We start from the raw sequence: 14,942 nt of genomic DNA on the forward strand, positions 1-14,942 counted from the left end.
TGGGGGTCTCTTACCTGCAGCTACAGCCTAGAGCAGGTTCCCCCAGCACTGGATTGGCAGTGGTGGGCGACTCCGCCCGACAGAGAGAGAGAGAGAGAGAGGGAGAGTGAGAGGGAGAGAGAGAAGAGCTGGAGACTGAGAGGGAGAGCTAGGGAGGAGGGGAGAGAGAGGGGATAGAGGGAGGAGAGGCCAGGAGGAGGGGGGAGGGACGCGGGGGAGGGGGAGTCGGCTGGAGAGGGAGGAGGGGGGCCGGGGGAGCGCGCCGGGAGGGCGGAGGAGGAGCCGGGGAGAGAGGGGAGGAGGAGGAGGCGGGGAGAGGGAGGCCGGCGCGGGAGGCAGGGGAGGGGCCTGCAGAGAGGAGGGGCGGGGAAGAGGGGGTGAGGCAGCCCAAGCCTCCCACCCACCCTCTGCGTTCAGCACCACAGGCAATGGACAGCGACGGAGGGCGTGTGTGTGTGTGTGTGTGTGTGTGTGTGTGTGTGTGTGTGTGTGTGTGTGTGTGTGTGTCTGGGGGGGCGGGGTTCTGGGGGTCATTCAGCAGCATCGTCCACGGTGCCCCCGCCCCCCACCAACACAGTCTCTGATCCATACAAGGACCAAAGAGGCGAAAGAGCTACAAATAGTTTCAGGCTCCCAGAACTGGAGGGGGAGGGCAAAAATGTTTTTAGCCAGAGTCAAGATCCAAATTCACATGCCAGGCCTGCAGACACAGCCTCAGAGAGCCAGCCAGAAACAACCACAAAGGCAGCCATTAATAATAATAACAATGCAGCACTTATTGCGTGCCAGACATTGTTACAACATTTTTAGTAAGTGCTTGACACGTGTTGACATAACGGACCCCCCTGAAGACCCTGTGAAGGAAATGCTACTCGTCCCATTTTACAGATAGGGAAACTGAGGCACAAAATGGTAAAGTGCGCCTTCAGGTTTACCCTCCACTGCTACGCCACACACGGCCCCAGACTCAGGGGCTGGCAAGAAGTCAGGAAGTGAGTTGCAAAGGATCGGGCAGCATCGGGAACACAAACTCACAAATCCTGAAATGGAGAACAGACACACACACACACACATGTGCACAGCCATGCACAGGCTTCACGAACCCACATCACTAGTTAAAAGCCCCCAATCCCACCTTAGGGTCCACTCCCGCCCAGGACAGGAGGTGATAGAAGATTTCTCCTCTGCAGACAGGAAGCAGGAGGCAGACCCTGCTCTGGCCAGTGGCCCATGCCCATCACCACCCGTCCTGGCTGGACACCCTCAGGCTCGCTGCCAGGAGGGGGAGAGACGACCCAGCTCCAGCTGCCTGCGATTTCCCATGCTTGGGCTTGGGCTCTGGGAAGTGAGGAGAAGTCTGGGGCAGCCAAGAATTGGTGGGCTCCAGCCTCCCGAAGACCCACCGAGGGGCACTGGTAGCCAGCCTGGTCTTCTGCGGTGCAGATGGTCAGACTGACGTGTGGACTTCCACAGCAGGAGGTGGACAGATGGCCAGAATGACTGTAGTGCCTGCCCCTCCCCACCAGGAAGCAGGAGTCTCCCCTCCCCCTCAACTGCCAGGGAGGAAGCAGTGCCCCATCCCCCAACCAACCTGGACCCCCCTCTCCCCTCCCCTGCTCAGGAATGGGTCCCCAACCCTCTGGACAGGATTCTATTCCTGACAATATTTCTCCTGTCACCCCCACCCTCCTCTGGTCCCTGTGATGGAGGCCTGGATTCCTTCTCTGGTGCCATGGAAGTGGCCACAGGAGGGACAATTCCTACAGCCACGGGGTCCCCTAATCCCCTGGGCTTTTCTTTGTTATATGTTTTTGGCTATGCTGAGTCTTCATTGTGGTGCACAAACTCTCGTTGCCAAGCATGGGCTCTGGAGTGCATAAGCTCAGTAGTTGTGGCATCTTAGTTCCTGGACCAGGGATTGAACCCATGTCCCCTGGCAGGCAGATTCTTAACCACTGGGCCACCACGGGAGGTGCCCGGCTCCCATTCTCGGGCTTTTCAATTAGGACTACCCTTAGTCCTTTCTAGCACAGTATAGCCTGGGTCCTGTCTTCCTGGGGCTCGTCTCAGTACTCCCCTGTGGGGACCTAAATTCAATCACTTTCTGTAGGGTGTTAACTTTGACCCCTGGTGTAAGGTATGAAAGTAGTGAAAGTGTGAGTCACTCAGTCGTGTCTAACTCTTGTGACCCCATGGACTGTAACCCACCAGGCTCCTCTGCCCATGGGATTCTCCAGGCAAGAATACTGGAGTGGGCAACCATTCCCTTCTCCGGGGGAATCTTCCTGACCCAGGGATCAAACCTGTTATCTCCTGCATTGCAGGCAGATTCCTACTGTCTGAGCCACCAGGGAAGGTGTGAGGTCTAGCCATAGTAACTTTTGCTAGCGTCCAACTCCAGCATTATTCACAGGGCGTCTGACCTCAGGCCCTCTGTTACAATCTGTGGCTTCCGCATGAGTCTTGTTTTTTTTTAAATATTTATTTATTCATTTGGCTGGGCTGTATTAGTTGCAGCATAAGAGATCTTTTTAGTTACAGCATGTGGGATCTAGTTCCCTGACCAGGGATTGAACCTGGGTTCCCTGGTGGCTCAGACAGTTAAGCGTCTGCCTATAATGCAGGAGACCCAGTTTCAATCCCTGGGTGGGGGAAGATTCCCTGGAGAAGGAAATGGCAACCCACTCCAGTATTCTTGCCTGGAGAATTCCACAGAGGAGCCTGCTGGGCTACAGTCCATGGGGTTGCAAAGAGTCAGATACTTTGTGACACTGAGCGACTTCACTTTCACTTTCCCCCCTGCATCAGAAGCATGGAGTCTTAGCCACTGGACCACCAGGGAAGTCTCCCATGACAGTCCTTTCCAGCCATATCCTTTCCTCTGAGGCTCAATCTCCTTATCATCCCACTGAGCCCTCACCCAAGATCCAGAGTTTCCCACTGGGGTCTAACCTGAGCTCATGTGCAAACGTCTAACCTCGAAGTCTTCCCGTGGAGGATGAACTTCAGTCTTCCTCGGAGGGCCTAACTTCCTTTCTTTTCTCTGAAATCTACACTGCAATTCCACTTCAGTCCCACTCCTGGGTCTGACTTTGGATCCCCAGTCCCCAGAGTCCCCTCCCTCAGTTCTTCCGGGGAAATCCAGCTCCTGACATTCAGCCTGGCACATCGTGGGCCCTCGTCAAACGCTTGCCGAACAAAACGATGGAGACGAGTGTGAGTTTGGTTCCTCTGGATATAGAAATCATCGTCACTGAGCAATTCTCATGGAGGGTGAGATCATCCCATTTTCAGATGGGAACACAGAGGCACAGAGAGGGGAGTGCGGGTCACAGGGCACGCGGGGGCAGGCTCAGAGCAGGACCCACGGCTCCATCACCCCGGGGGTGGATCTGGGGGGGGACCAGCCCCTCCTTCAGGATGTTCCCCCCGCCATGTAGGTGAGTGCCCCAAGGCATTACTTCAGACTTGGGGTGGGCAGTGAGTGGGTGCTCAGGAAGCCAGGGTCTCGGCAGGCCCGGAACCCACCCTGTCCCCCATCTTCTGTGGCTGACGTCTCCTCTGCTCCACTTGACGCCGAAGCCGGGTCAGGACCAGCTCTGAGGCCTGGATCAGGCTGTGCTGTGGGGAACGAGAGGAGGAGGAAGGAGGCGGGCAGAGGTGGGATGGACCTGGAGGGGTACGGGTTACACCACCCCCCTCAAAGCTGGAAGCTTAGCCACGACCAGAGGTTGGAGAGAGGACCACCACGTAGGGGGTGGGAACGGGCCTCCGTGATGTGGTGAAGGTCAGACTCAGGGGCATGGCCTTCTGTGAATTTCCAGCAGGAGGGACAAAGCCCAGCCCCAGATGTGTGGGTCTGAGGTTAGAACCTGGGGCGGAGGGGAAGGGGAAGAATCAAAATGAAGGGGAGCTCGAGTTACATGGGAGCAAGGACTGGCCACTGAACAGAGGCTGAGGTTAGACCACGGCAGATGGGGACAAAGGTGAGACCCTGGCAGAAAAGGTTAGGCCCACAGGACCAAGAAGGAGCAGACCACAGTGGACAAGAGAGGGATGGAGCCAGACCCGGGTTGGAGGGTCTGAGGTTAGATCCTGAGACAGGGACAGAGTGCAGAGGTCACTGCGCAACGGCTTGAAACAGAACACGGCAAGAGGCTAGTGTGTGCGAGCGAGGCGGAGGGGAAGCCCCTTGCACTCTGGCCCAGCCTCAGATCCCTCCTCATCCTTCATTCCATGCACTGTGGTTCAACCTCACGCCTTTTCCCTGGGGCCCGGCCTCTATCTCCATGTGGTCTAATCTGGACCATTCCCCTGATGGCAAGGCTGAAGGAAGAGGCCCCAGCAAAACCTTCAGAGGAGGCAGTAAGGTTAGACTCCAGCAGACAAGCGCTCAGGTGAGGAGCCTGGAGTCAGGCCAGAGGGAGGGGGAAGGCAAACAGCAGATAAGGAGACAGAGATACCTCGTAGCTGAAGGGTGGGTGTCAGGTCACAGGGAGAAGGTCAGAGGTTATACTACACTGTGCTTAGTAGCTCAGTTGTGTTCAACTCTTTGCGACCCCATGGACTGTACAGCCTGCTAGGCTACTCTGTCCATGGGATTTTTTAGGCAAGAATACTGGAGTGGGTAGCCACTTCCTCCTCCAGGGGATCTTCCCAGTCCAGGGATCAAACCTGTCTCTTGAGCTGTAGACGGATTCTTTACCTGCTGAGCCATTGGGGAAATCTCATCTACATTAGTTGGAGGTTAAATAGAAAGGGATGGTTGTAGGCTGGACCTTGGACCATGGGAATGGGTTGGATGTTAAACCATAAGGGCAGTGAAGCTGATGTGGGAGGGTGAGAGGTCAAAGTACAGGAGAAGGCTGGCCATTTGACAGCAGGTCAAGGGCATGACCGCAGTGGAAAGTTCAGAGGTTAGACCAGAGTGGAAGGGCTCGAGGTTAAACTATGGCAGAAAGCTGGAGACAGGCTGGAAGTGAGATCCTGAGTAGAGTGAAGCGGACCACACATGAGGAAGAGGGGGTGCCTGCAGGGGGAGGGCCGAGGTCAGGGGGCAGTGGGAGGGTACAAATAGCTCAGGGGATGGATCCAGGCTGGGGAAGGGACAGAGTCAGACAGAGTGGGGGCACAGAAGGACAGAAGTGAGGGGGGCTGAGGAAGGCCCGGGGGACGGGGGTGATGGATGCCGCAGCCAAGCCCCCTTCGCCCCTCGCTATGAGGCCCCAGCCCCCTTCTCCTGGACCAAAAGGAGTCACACCCCACGCTCTGCACCCAGGAGGAGGCCTGCAGCCAAGACTGCCCCCCTTGCCCAAAGGTGGCCTCAGGCCCCAGAGCTCCCTCTCCCCTGAGGACACGCCCTCACTAAGGCGGGTGAGAAGTTCCACCTCAGGGCCCCCGGCTACCTGCAGGATGTGCACGCCCTTCAGGGAGACCACGGCCAGCTCGCGCAGGCCGTCCCCGGTCAGGTCCACATGTGCCATGGCCAGCAGGGGGCTGGAGAAGCCCCGCCGCCACAGCAAGCGGAAGCCATGCTGGTCCCCGGGGAGCCCACGCCCGGGGCCACAGTACTTGTAACAGAGCAGCTCCTGCAGGGGTGGGGGGTCAGGGTCACACGGTGGGCATCGGGGTCACGGTGGCAGGGAACCAGGGTCACACAGGGGGACTGGAGTCACATGGGGGGATCAGAGTCACACGGGGTTGAGGTCACATAGGGTGGTCAGGGTCACACGGTGGGCGTCAGGGTCACGAGGGGATCAGGGTCACACAGGGGGATGGGGTCACATGGGGGTCAAGGTCACATGGGGGTCAAGGTCACACCGGGGGATCAGGGTCACATAGAGGGATGGGGTCACACAGGGGATCAGGGTCACATAGGGCTCAAGGTCACATTGAGGGGTTGGGGTCACACGGGGGGGTTGGGGTCCCACGAGGGAAGGCAAGCGTGACAGTCCCACCCCTTGGGCCCCACCTGTCCATAGGTGGCCACCAGTACTTCCGGCCGCCCATCCAGATCGATGTCGGTGACCAGGCCACAGAGGACGCTGTCAAACTGGTCGCTGCCCGGCAGGAGAAGCTGGTCTTCGAGCCCCCGGCTCAGCAGGTCGCTGGGGGTCAGAACACAGCAAGAAGACTGGAGTCAAGTGCAGTGCCTGCCACCCTGAGCACCAGATCCTCACGTGTCAGGTCTGGAGGCTCTGTTCCTGCTGAAGCCTGGACACCCTCGTCTCCAAGCTGACCATCCTCCTATGCACCTAGAGGTGCCCAAGGCATCTCCGATCCGGACACTCACACGGTCCCCTGAAGGTGGGATCATCTCACTCCCATGTGGAAACCCACACCATTCCTTCTGGTGACCCTGTCGCCTCCAGTCTGGACACCCGCATAATCCTCTGGAGCCTGAGAGCTCGGACCCAACACTGGACACCTTCACGGCCCACCAAGTATGCACAGCTGGCTTGCACTGGCTCACAGGAGCTGACTGGGACATTTTCAGAAACTCTGAGAGCGTGTTGGCATTGTGTCAGTGACTCGAAATCCCACCGTGGTGAGAGCATTGAAGTGGGCAGACGCTACAAACCAGGGCTTTCTCCCACACAGAGCCAGTGGTTAAATACCTGCAACATGTTCTGTACCCCAGGGAGCTTTCCAGGTGGTGGCAGGGGTAAAAGAACCCACCTACCAATGCAGGTTTGACCCCTGGGGTGGGAAGATCCCCTGAAAGAGGGCATGGCAACCCATTCCAATACTGTTGCCTGGAGAATCCCATGGACAGAGGAGACTGGCAGGCTACGGTCCATGGGGATCGCAAAGAGTTGGACTGAATAACCGAGCACACATCCCCATCCCAGATGGGGCTGGACATCTCAGTTCCCACCCCGAGGTCTCAGCACGTCTCCTACAAGTTCTAGATTTAAACACTTGGTGCTTCTCTCCCTGGGACACGGACATCTTTACCCACCCAGCCCTGAACCACCACACCCAAAGCTTTCCTTTCTGCAGAGAATGAACAGGTTAGGCCGTGGTGCAAAGGCATGGGGCCCGCCCGCCCCCATGTGCCCCTCACCGGTACACCACTGCCGGCTCCAACATGCTGGCCACCAGCACGCTGTATTCCTCCCGCTGTGGCCTGTCCTCTGTCTCTGGAGAAGGAACAGAGGTGGGGGAGGTGTGAGGGGACAGGTCCCAGGTCCCTCCTCCCCACCCCTCCATACCTGAGAGGAACACAGGTTAGGCTTCTGGTAGAAAGGCTTGATGATGCGTTGGTTACAGGTGGAGGGTTAGAGGTTAGACCACGAGAGGAGGATGGAGGTCAGAGGTCAGGAGGAGGAACAGGTGTTGGATAACAGTTTAAAAAGCCCAAGGTTAGGGGACTTCCCTGGTGGCCCAGGAATTAAGACTGTGCTTCCAGTGCAGCAGATGCAGGTTTGATCCCTGGTTGGGGAACTAAGAACTAAGATCCCACATGCCATGAGGTGCAAAGTCAAGACAAAATTCAAGGTTAGACCACCAGGTTATATGAGAACATGGTTAGATGAGAATATGAAAGTCCTCAGATCACCGTAGGGGTATCAGGAGTAAACCACAGGAGGAGGGATGGAAGACAGACCACAGAGGTCAGACCAAGAGAAACACCAAGGACTTCTCTGGTGGTCCTGTGGTTAAGAATCTGCCTTGCAATGCAGGAGACACAAGTTGGGGAACTGAGATCCCACACGCCACAGAGCAACCAAGTCTGAGCGCCGCAACTAGAGAGTTTGTGCGTAGCAAGGAAAGATCCCGTATGCCACAACTTAGACCCAACACAGCCAAATAGAGAAAGAAAAAGAAAAACACGAGAGACGGACAGACCAGAGTAAGAGGAACAGATCAACACGTGGAGGGAAAGGAGAGACCGCGAGTCCGGGGACAGTGCTGAGTCCATGAGAAGAATTTGGGTCTGAATGGCAGCAAGACAAAGAATCCAAGTCCTGAGGCCCGAGACGGGGATCAGGGGAAGTGACACAGAGAGGGGTAAAGGTTAGAGACACCAAGGGGAAGGTGGAAGTTCAACTCCAGGGTAAAAGGTCAGGTTAAAGGTTAGACCACCACCGGGCTAAGTAGCTGGGAGTGAAATTCAGGAGCGTGGGGGGAGGGAGGGGGCACAGTAACTCCTGGGCCGGAGTGGGGCACCCAGGAGGAAAGGAGGAAGGAACTGTGGGAGCCGGACGTTTAGGGAGAGGGGTACAAACGTGGGTGGGGGGAGCCGAGCCCACGTCCGGAGCTCACCCTCGGGGGCCGAAAGGCTGAACACGATCACTCGGGAAATGGGGCCGTCCTGAATGATGGTCCACGTCTGCAGGACGTCTGTGTGGAGAGCGAGGACTCAGGGCCCCGCCCTCAGCACTGAGTGCCCGCCCCCGCCCCGGGCCCCACCCCCAGGCCTGAGAGCCGGCCCCGCCCCCAAGGCCCCGCCCCTAAACATGTCCGAGCCCCGCCCCGTCATCACCTCGACTCTGCTGGTCCACGTGGGCGACGCGGACATAACCGCTCTGACAGCCCAGAGCTGAGAGTCGCCGGGATGTGCCGGGCAGATTGTGCACGTCAAGCCACAGGACGCTGGGGGTGGACAGGTGGACAGAGGGGCCCTCGGGTCGTCACCAGGTCCCAGCCCCCACCCTCCACCTCCGCCTCCCTACAAGCATCCACCCTACCCTTCCCCCCAGAAGAGCCTTGGGCCTCCGCTGGGCTTGATTTCCCTAGGGCTCAATTCCCACCACTAGGATTTCTCGGAGCCCACCTGCCCCGGTCCCTGCTGGCCTGTCGAGGGCTCGCCTACCTACTGGTCAGGTTTGTGAGCTCTGGGAAGAGGTTTTCCACAGGCTGTTCTTCAAACTGATGCAGTCCCTCGTTCTGGGGGAACAGAGACCCACCACCCGCTTGGAGTCAGTGGCTGGTCTCACACACCGCCCCCCCCACGCCCCGACCCCAGTCCACGGTGGCTCCAGCAGGGCTGCCTACCACGCCTCCTCCACCTCACCTCCTTGTACAGATGAATGGCTGGGTCATTCCCACTCAGGAGAAACACGGTCTCCAGTTGATCCCCGACCTGGACCCTGAAAGCAAAAAACTCTAGAACCCCAGTACGGTGGACCTTGAGTGTGGTAGAGTTCGTCAGTTTTAAAACCCTCCTCTTGAAAAAACTCTTGCTTGCGAGAACCCTGTCATTCTAGGCTTCAGACACTGGATCCACAGCGAAGATGCAGAACTGTAGAAACTGACCCCTGAAGAATCACAGGATTGTAGAGCTTTCCAATCTCAGAAACTCAGCACGTTAGAACCTTCTGTTTCTAGAGCCCTCACCTGCTAGAATCTTCATTCTGGATGTGGGTTCAGGAATGAACATGGAGCTCTGAGAATGGGCTGCAGAACCTCAGAACACTAGCATCTCTTTACCCTAGAACCCCAGTGTTCTAGAAATTCTGTTTTCTGTCTCCTTCAAGACACTAGAACTTTTGGAAATTGCCATCATGATATTCAGACTCAGAATTGGTAGACTATCCAGATCATAGAACCCAGAATATTATGGGTTAGAAACTTCAGTTTCTCAAACTTTCATCTGATAGACCTGAGGTTGGCAAATTATGACCTGCAGGCTAAATCTAACTCACTGTTTTGTTTGGCCATGCCACATGGCTTGCACGGTCTTAGCTTCCTGACCAGGGATCGAACCCATGCCCCCTGCTGTGGGAGTGCAATCTTAACCAAGGGACCACCAGGGGAGTCTCTCCCCTGTTTTTGTAAATAAAGTTTTATTGGAACACAGCCACACATATTCATTTATACAGTTTCCATGGCTGCCTTCTTGTTACAGAGGCCAAACTGAGTAGCTGTGAGACAGACTAAATAGAAAATGTTTGGCAACTCCCGTGCTAGAACACTGGTGTTCCAGAATGGGATTCTTATATTTTGGGATCCTAGAACATCAGTACTCGACATGGTCTGTATTCTGTCTCCTTGAGATATGATAATGTTAGGACCTTAATATTACAGAATCTCAGAATCATCAACTGTAGATCTTTCAGATCTTGGAATCTCAGAGCTAATAACTCAAGAAAAAAAAAAAAGCATTTCTGGATCTTGGAATGCCTTAATCTAGAATATCAAAACTTAAGAGTTCTACATGTCTGGAAATGAGGCACTCAATTAACTCTCAAATTATCTAGTTCAGGGGCTTCCCTGGTGGTTCAGACAGTAAAGAATCTGCTTGCAATGCAGGAGATGCAGGTGCGATCCCTGAGTCAGGAAGGTCCCCTGGAGAAGAGAATGGCTACCTACTCCAGTATTCTTGTCTGGAGAATTCCATGGACAGAGGAGCCCGGTGGGCTACAGTCCATGGGGTCACAAAGAGTCGGACACGACTGAGTGACTAACACCATCTAGTTCAGGGATTGCAAAATGGTAGCCCATCAGCTGAGTATGGTCCACGGCTACCTTAAATGCATGATGCTCTAAAAAACAAAACGAGTCTGATTGTTTATAGGTAGGTTTGTGGTCTTCAGTATGCTACAGCCTCTGCTCTCTCAACACGCGCGCGCACACACACACACACGTGCGCACATACACTCCCTAATGAATCAAGCCTGTGATTTACTTACTCTGCATGGCATAGTTGGAAAGGAGTGAACTGGAGCTCCAGGTTCAGGCAGCTCTCTGCAGGGGGAGTGGAGGCAGTTAGGTACCGGGGATGGGACTGCATCCCCCACCCTTTCCCCATCCCTCCTTCCCTCCGGGCCACACTTACGGGCAATGGAGTCGAGGTTGTACTCAGAGCCAGGCTCGTAGTCACAGTAAATGTTAAGGAAGGGGCTGCCTTTGTCCCCAGAATCCTGGGAGAGGAGACTGGCCTCAGGGGAAGGCAGAGGTAGCAAGAGGGATTTGGGGAAGACTCAGTAAGGAGGAGAAAACGGATAGATGAATGGGCTCCAGGTACCTTAATGAACGTGATCCCCACAACCAGACCCCGCTTTGGGGGTGACTTGTTGAAGGTGTCAATGGAGACAATCTCTGCATCCACTGGGAGAGGAGAGTTCAAAGTTCACATTTCAGGCAGGCTCGTGACCCCAATATTTCCAACCACGGTGACCCCTGACCTCTACGGCTCAGTCATCTCTGACCACCACAAATTATGACTGTTGGGTCCCAATGGGTCCTGCTCACCATCACCAGGGTAGGAGTAATCCTGGTTTCTGAGTCATCCTGAACCCGAACTACTTCAGGCCCCTATTATCCCTGTCTTCTGACCCCAGTGCCTCCAGATCACCAGCTTCGACCCCCTTCAATCACCATCACCCTGATCCCATTCGCCCATCACGGTGACCTGGGTCAAGACAGAGCCTCAGAAACCTTCTCAACACTACGTTCCGAGCCCCCAGCCCGACGGCGCCACGCACCGGGAATGTAATTGAACTGCAGCTCCTTGGCCACGGGCCGGATTTTCTGTCGGAGGTCTTGGTAGCGGAAGCCTAGCACCTTGCCTTTAAGGGTGGCGGCCAGCAGCTCCCCGCGCCCGCCCGCGCCTCCTGCCAGCCCATACACGTTGCTCTGTGACGAGAAGCGTGTGAAGCTGTCCTCGCGCAGCGGGCAAGGCCCTGCGGCCATGGCCGCCTCCCCCATCATGTCCCTCAACCACTCATTCCCAGAGCCCCCACAGCGGCCTGCTCTACCCGTGGATCGCCGGGCACCCGCGGGGCGCGCAGACCGATTACGTGAAGAAGCTGCCGTCGCTGCCCTTTACAAAGATGGCCGCCAGCCGGGCTGCCCTCCAGACTTTGCTTTAACGCGCTTGCGCGCTCCTGCTTGGTCCTTTTCAGGGCCGAGGCTACTGTGATTTGCAGATGATGACCTAAAGGCTGGACGTGGTAGCCCTTGCTCTGGGATATGCTGAAAGCAGAATAAGAAACACAAAACTAAGTATAACCTTTACATGCCAGGAACTAAGTGCTTATTTATCAATTTACTTAAAACCCACAAGTAGGCAGAGGCAGATACTATGTCTGACCGATCAAGAAATTGAGGCACAAAATAATTTGTCTTAGATCGGCTAGAAGCCGCAGTCAGTATTGGAGCCCAAACAAGATAGCGCCATAGTTTATTGTTTCAATCACATCACTTTCAACTTTTTTTTTTTTTTTTGCATCATAGTGCTGTATACGGGATTTTAGTTCCCCCATCAGGCACTGAACCAGACCGTAGGCAGTGAAAGCGCTAGTCCTAACCACTGGACCACCAGGGGATTCTCTACCATCACCTTGAAAGTGGTGAAGTGCATTCTGCTTACCCCAAGGAAACAGTTCTAGCTATCTGTCCTGGCAAATAACCTTCACCTTATTTACTGAAAAAGCCTTGGTGGCTCAGATGGTAAAGAATTTGTCTACAATGCCAGAGACCCGGGTTTGACCTCTTGGTCAAGAAGATCCCCTGGAGAAAGGAATGACTATCCACTCCAGTATTCTTGCCTGGAGAATTCCATGGACAGAGGAGCCTGGTGGGCTACAGTCCATTGGGTCCCAGAGCCAGACAGGACTGAGCAACTAACATTTCACTTTTTCTTTCTTTACTGAAAGCTGACTTTATGTCAGTCATGTTGGCTGATGATCTCACTGAATCCTCACAGCTACCCTATTCTTGTTTCCCTTCCTTCATTTATTCAACATGTATTGAGCACTTACTCTGTGCCAAGATATCCTTTATGAATTTATCTCAATAAACTCTTGCAACAACCCTGGAAAGAAGTTTATTACCCCAATTTATAGAAAACGAAACGGAGGCTGGGGAAGAATAAATTCCTTGACTGATGCGATAGTAAGTGCTGGAGAAAGGATGAGGTCTTCTGGGATTCATGTATATACGTGTTTGTCCTTAGAAGAGCATCAAGGGTGTGGGGACTCTGTGTATACAGGTATGTTATTTCCAGAAGACACGAATTGGCCAGCTGTCCTGGCCACCTTGAATAATATTCTGTCACCTGCTTCCAGGCAGAAAGAGAACATGCACACACGCATGCAAATGCAGACTGCAAGACCCATGAAGGCAGTGAGTGGATCTCCTTTGTTCACAGTCAAATCCCCAAAACCTGGACCACAAGGCCTGACATGAAGTGAGCATTTAGTAAATATGTTAAGATCCCCAAACTATGTACCAGACCCTTTGCCAAGCAGCTGGGACACTGTTGCCTAAGAAGCATGAGAAGAGAGTTTTCCAAGGCAGATTTCGATCTGGAAGGTGATGAAAAGAAAGGAGTTTGTGTCAAATGCAGGTCTAGCTATGTTGGTTAGTGCTGTAACCCCAGGGACTGTACCAGGGCATGGTACACAGTAGGTGCTTAACAGATTCTCCGGGATTAAATGGGGGGAGGGGAGTCTTCTTCCACTTCTAAAGAATGTATTCTTCAGGCTTTAAAAAAATAATCTATTTGGCTGTGGCAGGTCTTAATCACAGCATGTGGGATCTAGTTCCCCGACCAGGGTTCTAACCTGTGTCTCCTGCTTTGGAAGGCAGACTCTTAACCACTGCACCACCAAGGAAGTCCCTTGAGCACTTTTAATCTGATTTTAAAGCACAGCCAGGGTTGAAAATCACCACACTACTTAGCCTTATGCAAGTGCCATGGCAGACATTGGTAATCAATCTGAGGTCTCAGGAGTCTTAACTGAGCTCGAGGCAGCCATTATCAATTGATTAAGAGCTGTGGGAGAAGCCGGAGAAGGCAATGGCAATCCACTCCAGTACTCTTGCCTGGAAAATCCCATGGATGGAGGAGCCTGGTATGCTGCAGTCCATGGGGTTGCTAAGAGTTGGACACGACTGGGCGACTTCACTTTCATGTTTCCCTTTCACGCGTTGGAGAAGGAAATGGCAACCCACTCCAGTGTTCTTGCCTGGAGAGTCCCAGGGACAGGGGAGCCTGGTGGGCTGCCGTCTATGGGGTCGCAGAGAGTCGGACACGACTGAAGCGACTTAGCAGCAGCAGCAGCAGCGGGAGAAGCGGAGGGGGACAGAGGAGCAGGGCAGAGTGTCACATAGAGGCCACTCTCTTGACACAGGGTGAGCCTGAACCTCTCTCGAGCTCCTTCCAGGCTCGAGGCTGGAGCAGCTCTCTGGGGAGCCTGCCCTGGTTTCCCAGGCAGCCCCAGTTCACATCCTGATGTCATACCAGTGACACCAAGTCCACCTTCTGGCACTGGCCCTCCTCCGGCTGTCCTCCCACCCCCAGTGGGGACTGGCCTGGCTCAGGGCCGGCTGGAGGCACGCACACACCAGGCCATCCACTAACAGAGAGGTCCACGTGCTGGATCAGGAGGAGGAGGTGGTTGGGCCCTGCCCTCCTTCCCTGGGCAGAGGGCTCCTGCTGTTTGCGCTCCCCCCCACACACACACCCACCTGTCCCCCTGATCCACCTGCCAAAGCCGCTCCCTCCCCCGCCTCTGACAGATGGAACAGTGCCACTGGGGCTTCCGGCCTTCCCTCCAGGGAAGCCCGGATGTGGGGTGTGAGGCTGGGAGACTTGGTGTGCCTCCTCCACCGTTTATTTTTTGGCCTTGGCTTCCCTGGTGGCTCAGGTGGTAAAGAATCTGTCTGCAATACAGGAGACGGGTTCCATCCCTGGGTTGGGAAGATCCCCCGGAGAAGGAAATGGCAACCCACTCCAGTATTCTTGCCTGGGAAATCCCATGGATAGAGGAGCCTGGCGGGCTACAGTCCATGGGGTCGCAGAGGCCCTGGTAGTGACTGAGTGACTCACACACACACGCCTCATAGACTACAGGATCTTAGTTCCCCAACCAGGGACTGCACCCATGTTCTCTGCAATGAAAGCATGAATTCTTAACCAATGGACCACCTGGGAAGCCCCCTCCACCCATTTTTAAAAACACATGGCTGCATCAGGTCTTAGTCGTGCC

The 14,942-nt window shown here is 54.9% G+C and overlaps 2 protein-coding genes across 5 annotated transcripts in view; both read right to left on the reverse strand.

Annotated features, from left to right (window-relative positions):
* Positions 1–206, reverse strand: part of SLC8A2 (solute carrier family 8 member A2) — a 34,866-nt gene extending 34,660 nt beyond the window's left edge. Inside the window, exon 1 of one of the 2 annotated variants that reach the window (XM_019979469.2) lies at positions 15–204. The gene's annotated coding sequence lies outside the window, so the exon portion shown is untranslated. Of the gene's footprint in view, positions 1–14 lie in introns of both variants that reach the window. The other variant, XM_070771347.1, reaches the window with a different exon arrangement.
* A 3,011-nt stretch (positions 207–3,217) lies between these two features.
* On the reverse strand, positions 3,218–11,747 carry KPTN (kaptin, actin binding protein). Of its 3 annotated transcripts, none has more exons than XM_070771348.1 (12): positions 11,433–11,747; positions 10,973–11,055; positions 10,784–10,868; positions 10,638–10,692; positions 9,020–9,095; positions 8,819–8,892; positions 8,489–8,598; positions 8,269–8,346; positions 7,067–7,142; positions 5,972–6,107; positions 5,406–5,588; positions 3,218–3,616 (listed from the first exon to the last, which is right to left on the reverse strand). In XM_070771348.1, the coding sequence occupies exons 1-12, from the start codon at positions 11,656–11,658 to the stop codon at positions 3,458–3,460; spliced, it is 1,341 nt and encodes a 446-aa protein (XP_070627449.1). In that variant the 5' UTR covers positions 11,659–11,747; the 3' UTR covers positions 3,218–3,457. The 3 variants fall into 3 exon arrangements, with proteins under 3 accessions (XP_070627449.1, XP_070627450.1, XP_019835031.2); XM_070771349.1 differs by having other exon boundaries at positions 3,218–3,621; positions 11,433–11,746; XM_019979472.2 differs by lacking the exon at positions 5,406–5,588 and having other exon boundaries at positions 3,218–3,621.
* Positions 11,748–14,942: the final 3,195 nt, after the last annotated feature.

Source organism: Bos indicus, chromosome 18 (assembly GCF_029378745.1).
Source record: "Bos indicus isolate NIAB-ARS_2022 breed Sahiwal x Tharparkar chromosome 18, NIAB-ARS_B.indTharparkar_mat_pri_1.0, whole genome shotgun sequence".
In the NCBI taxonomy this organism is placed as follows: Eukaryota; Metazoa; Chordata; class Mammalia; order Artiodactyla; family Bovidae; genus Bos; species Bos indicus.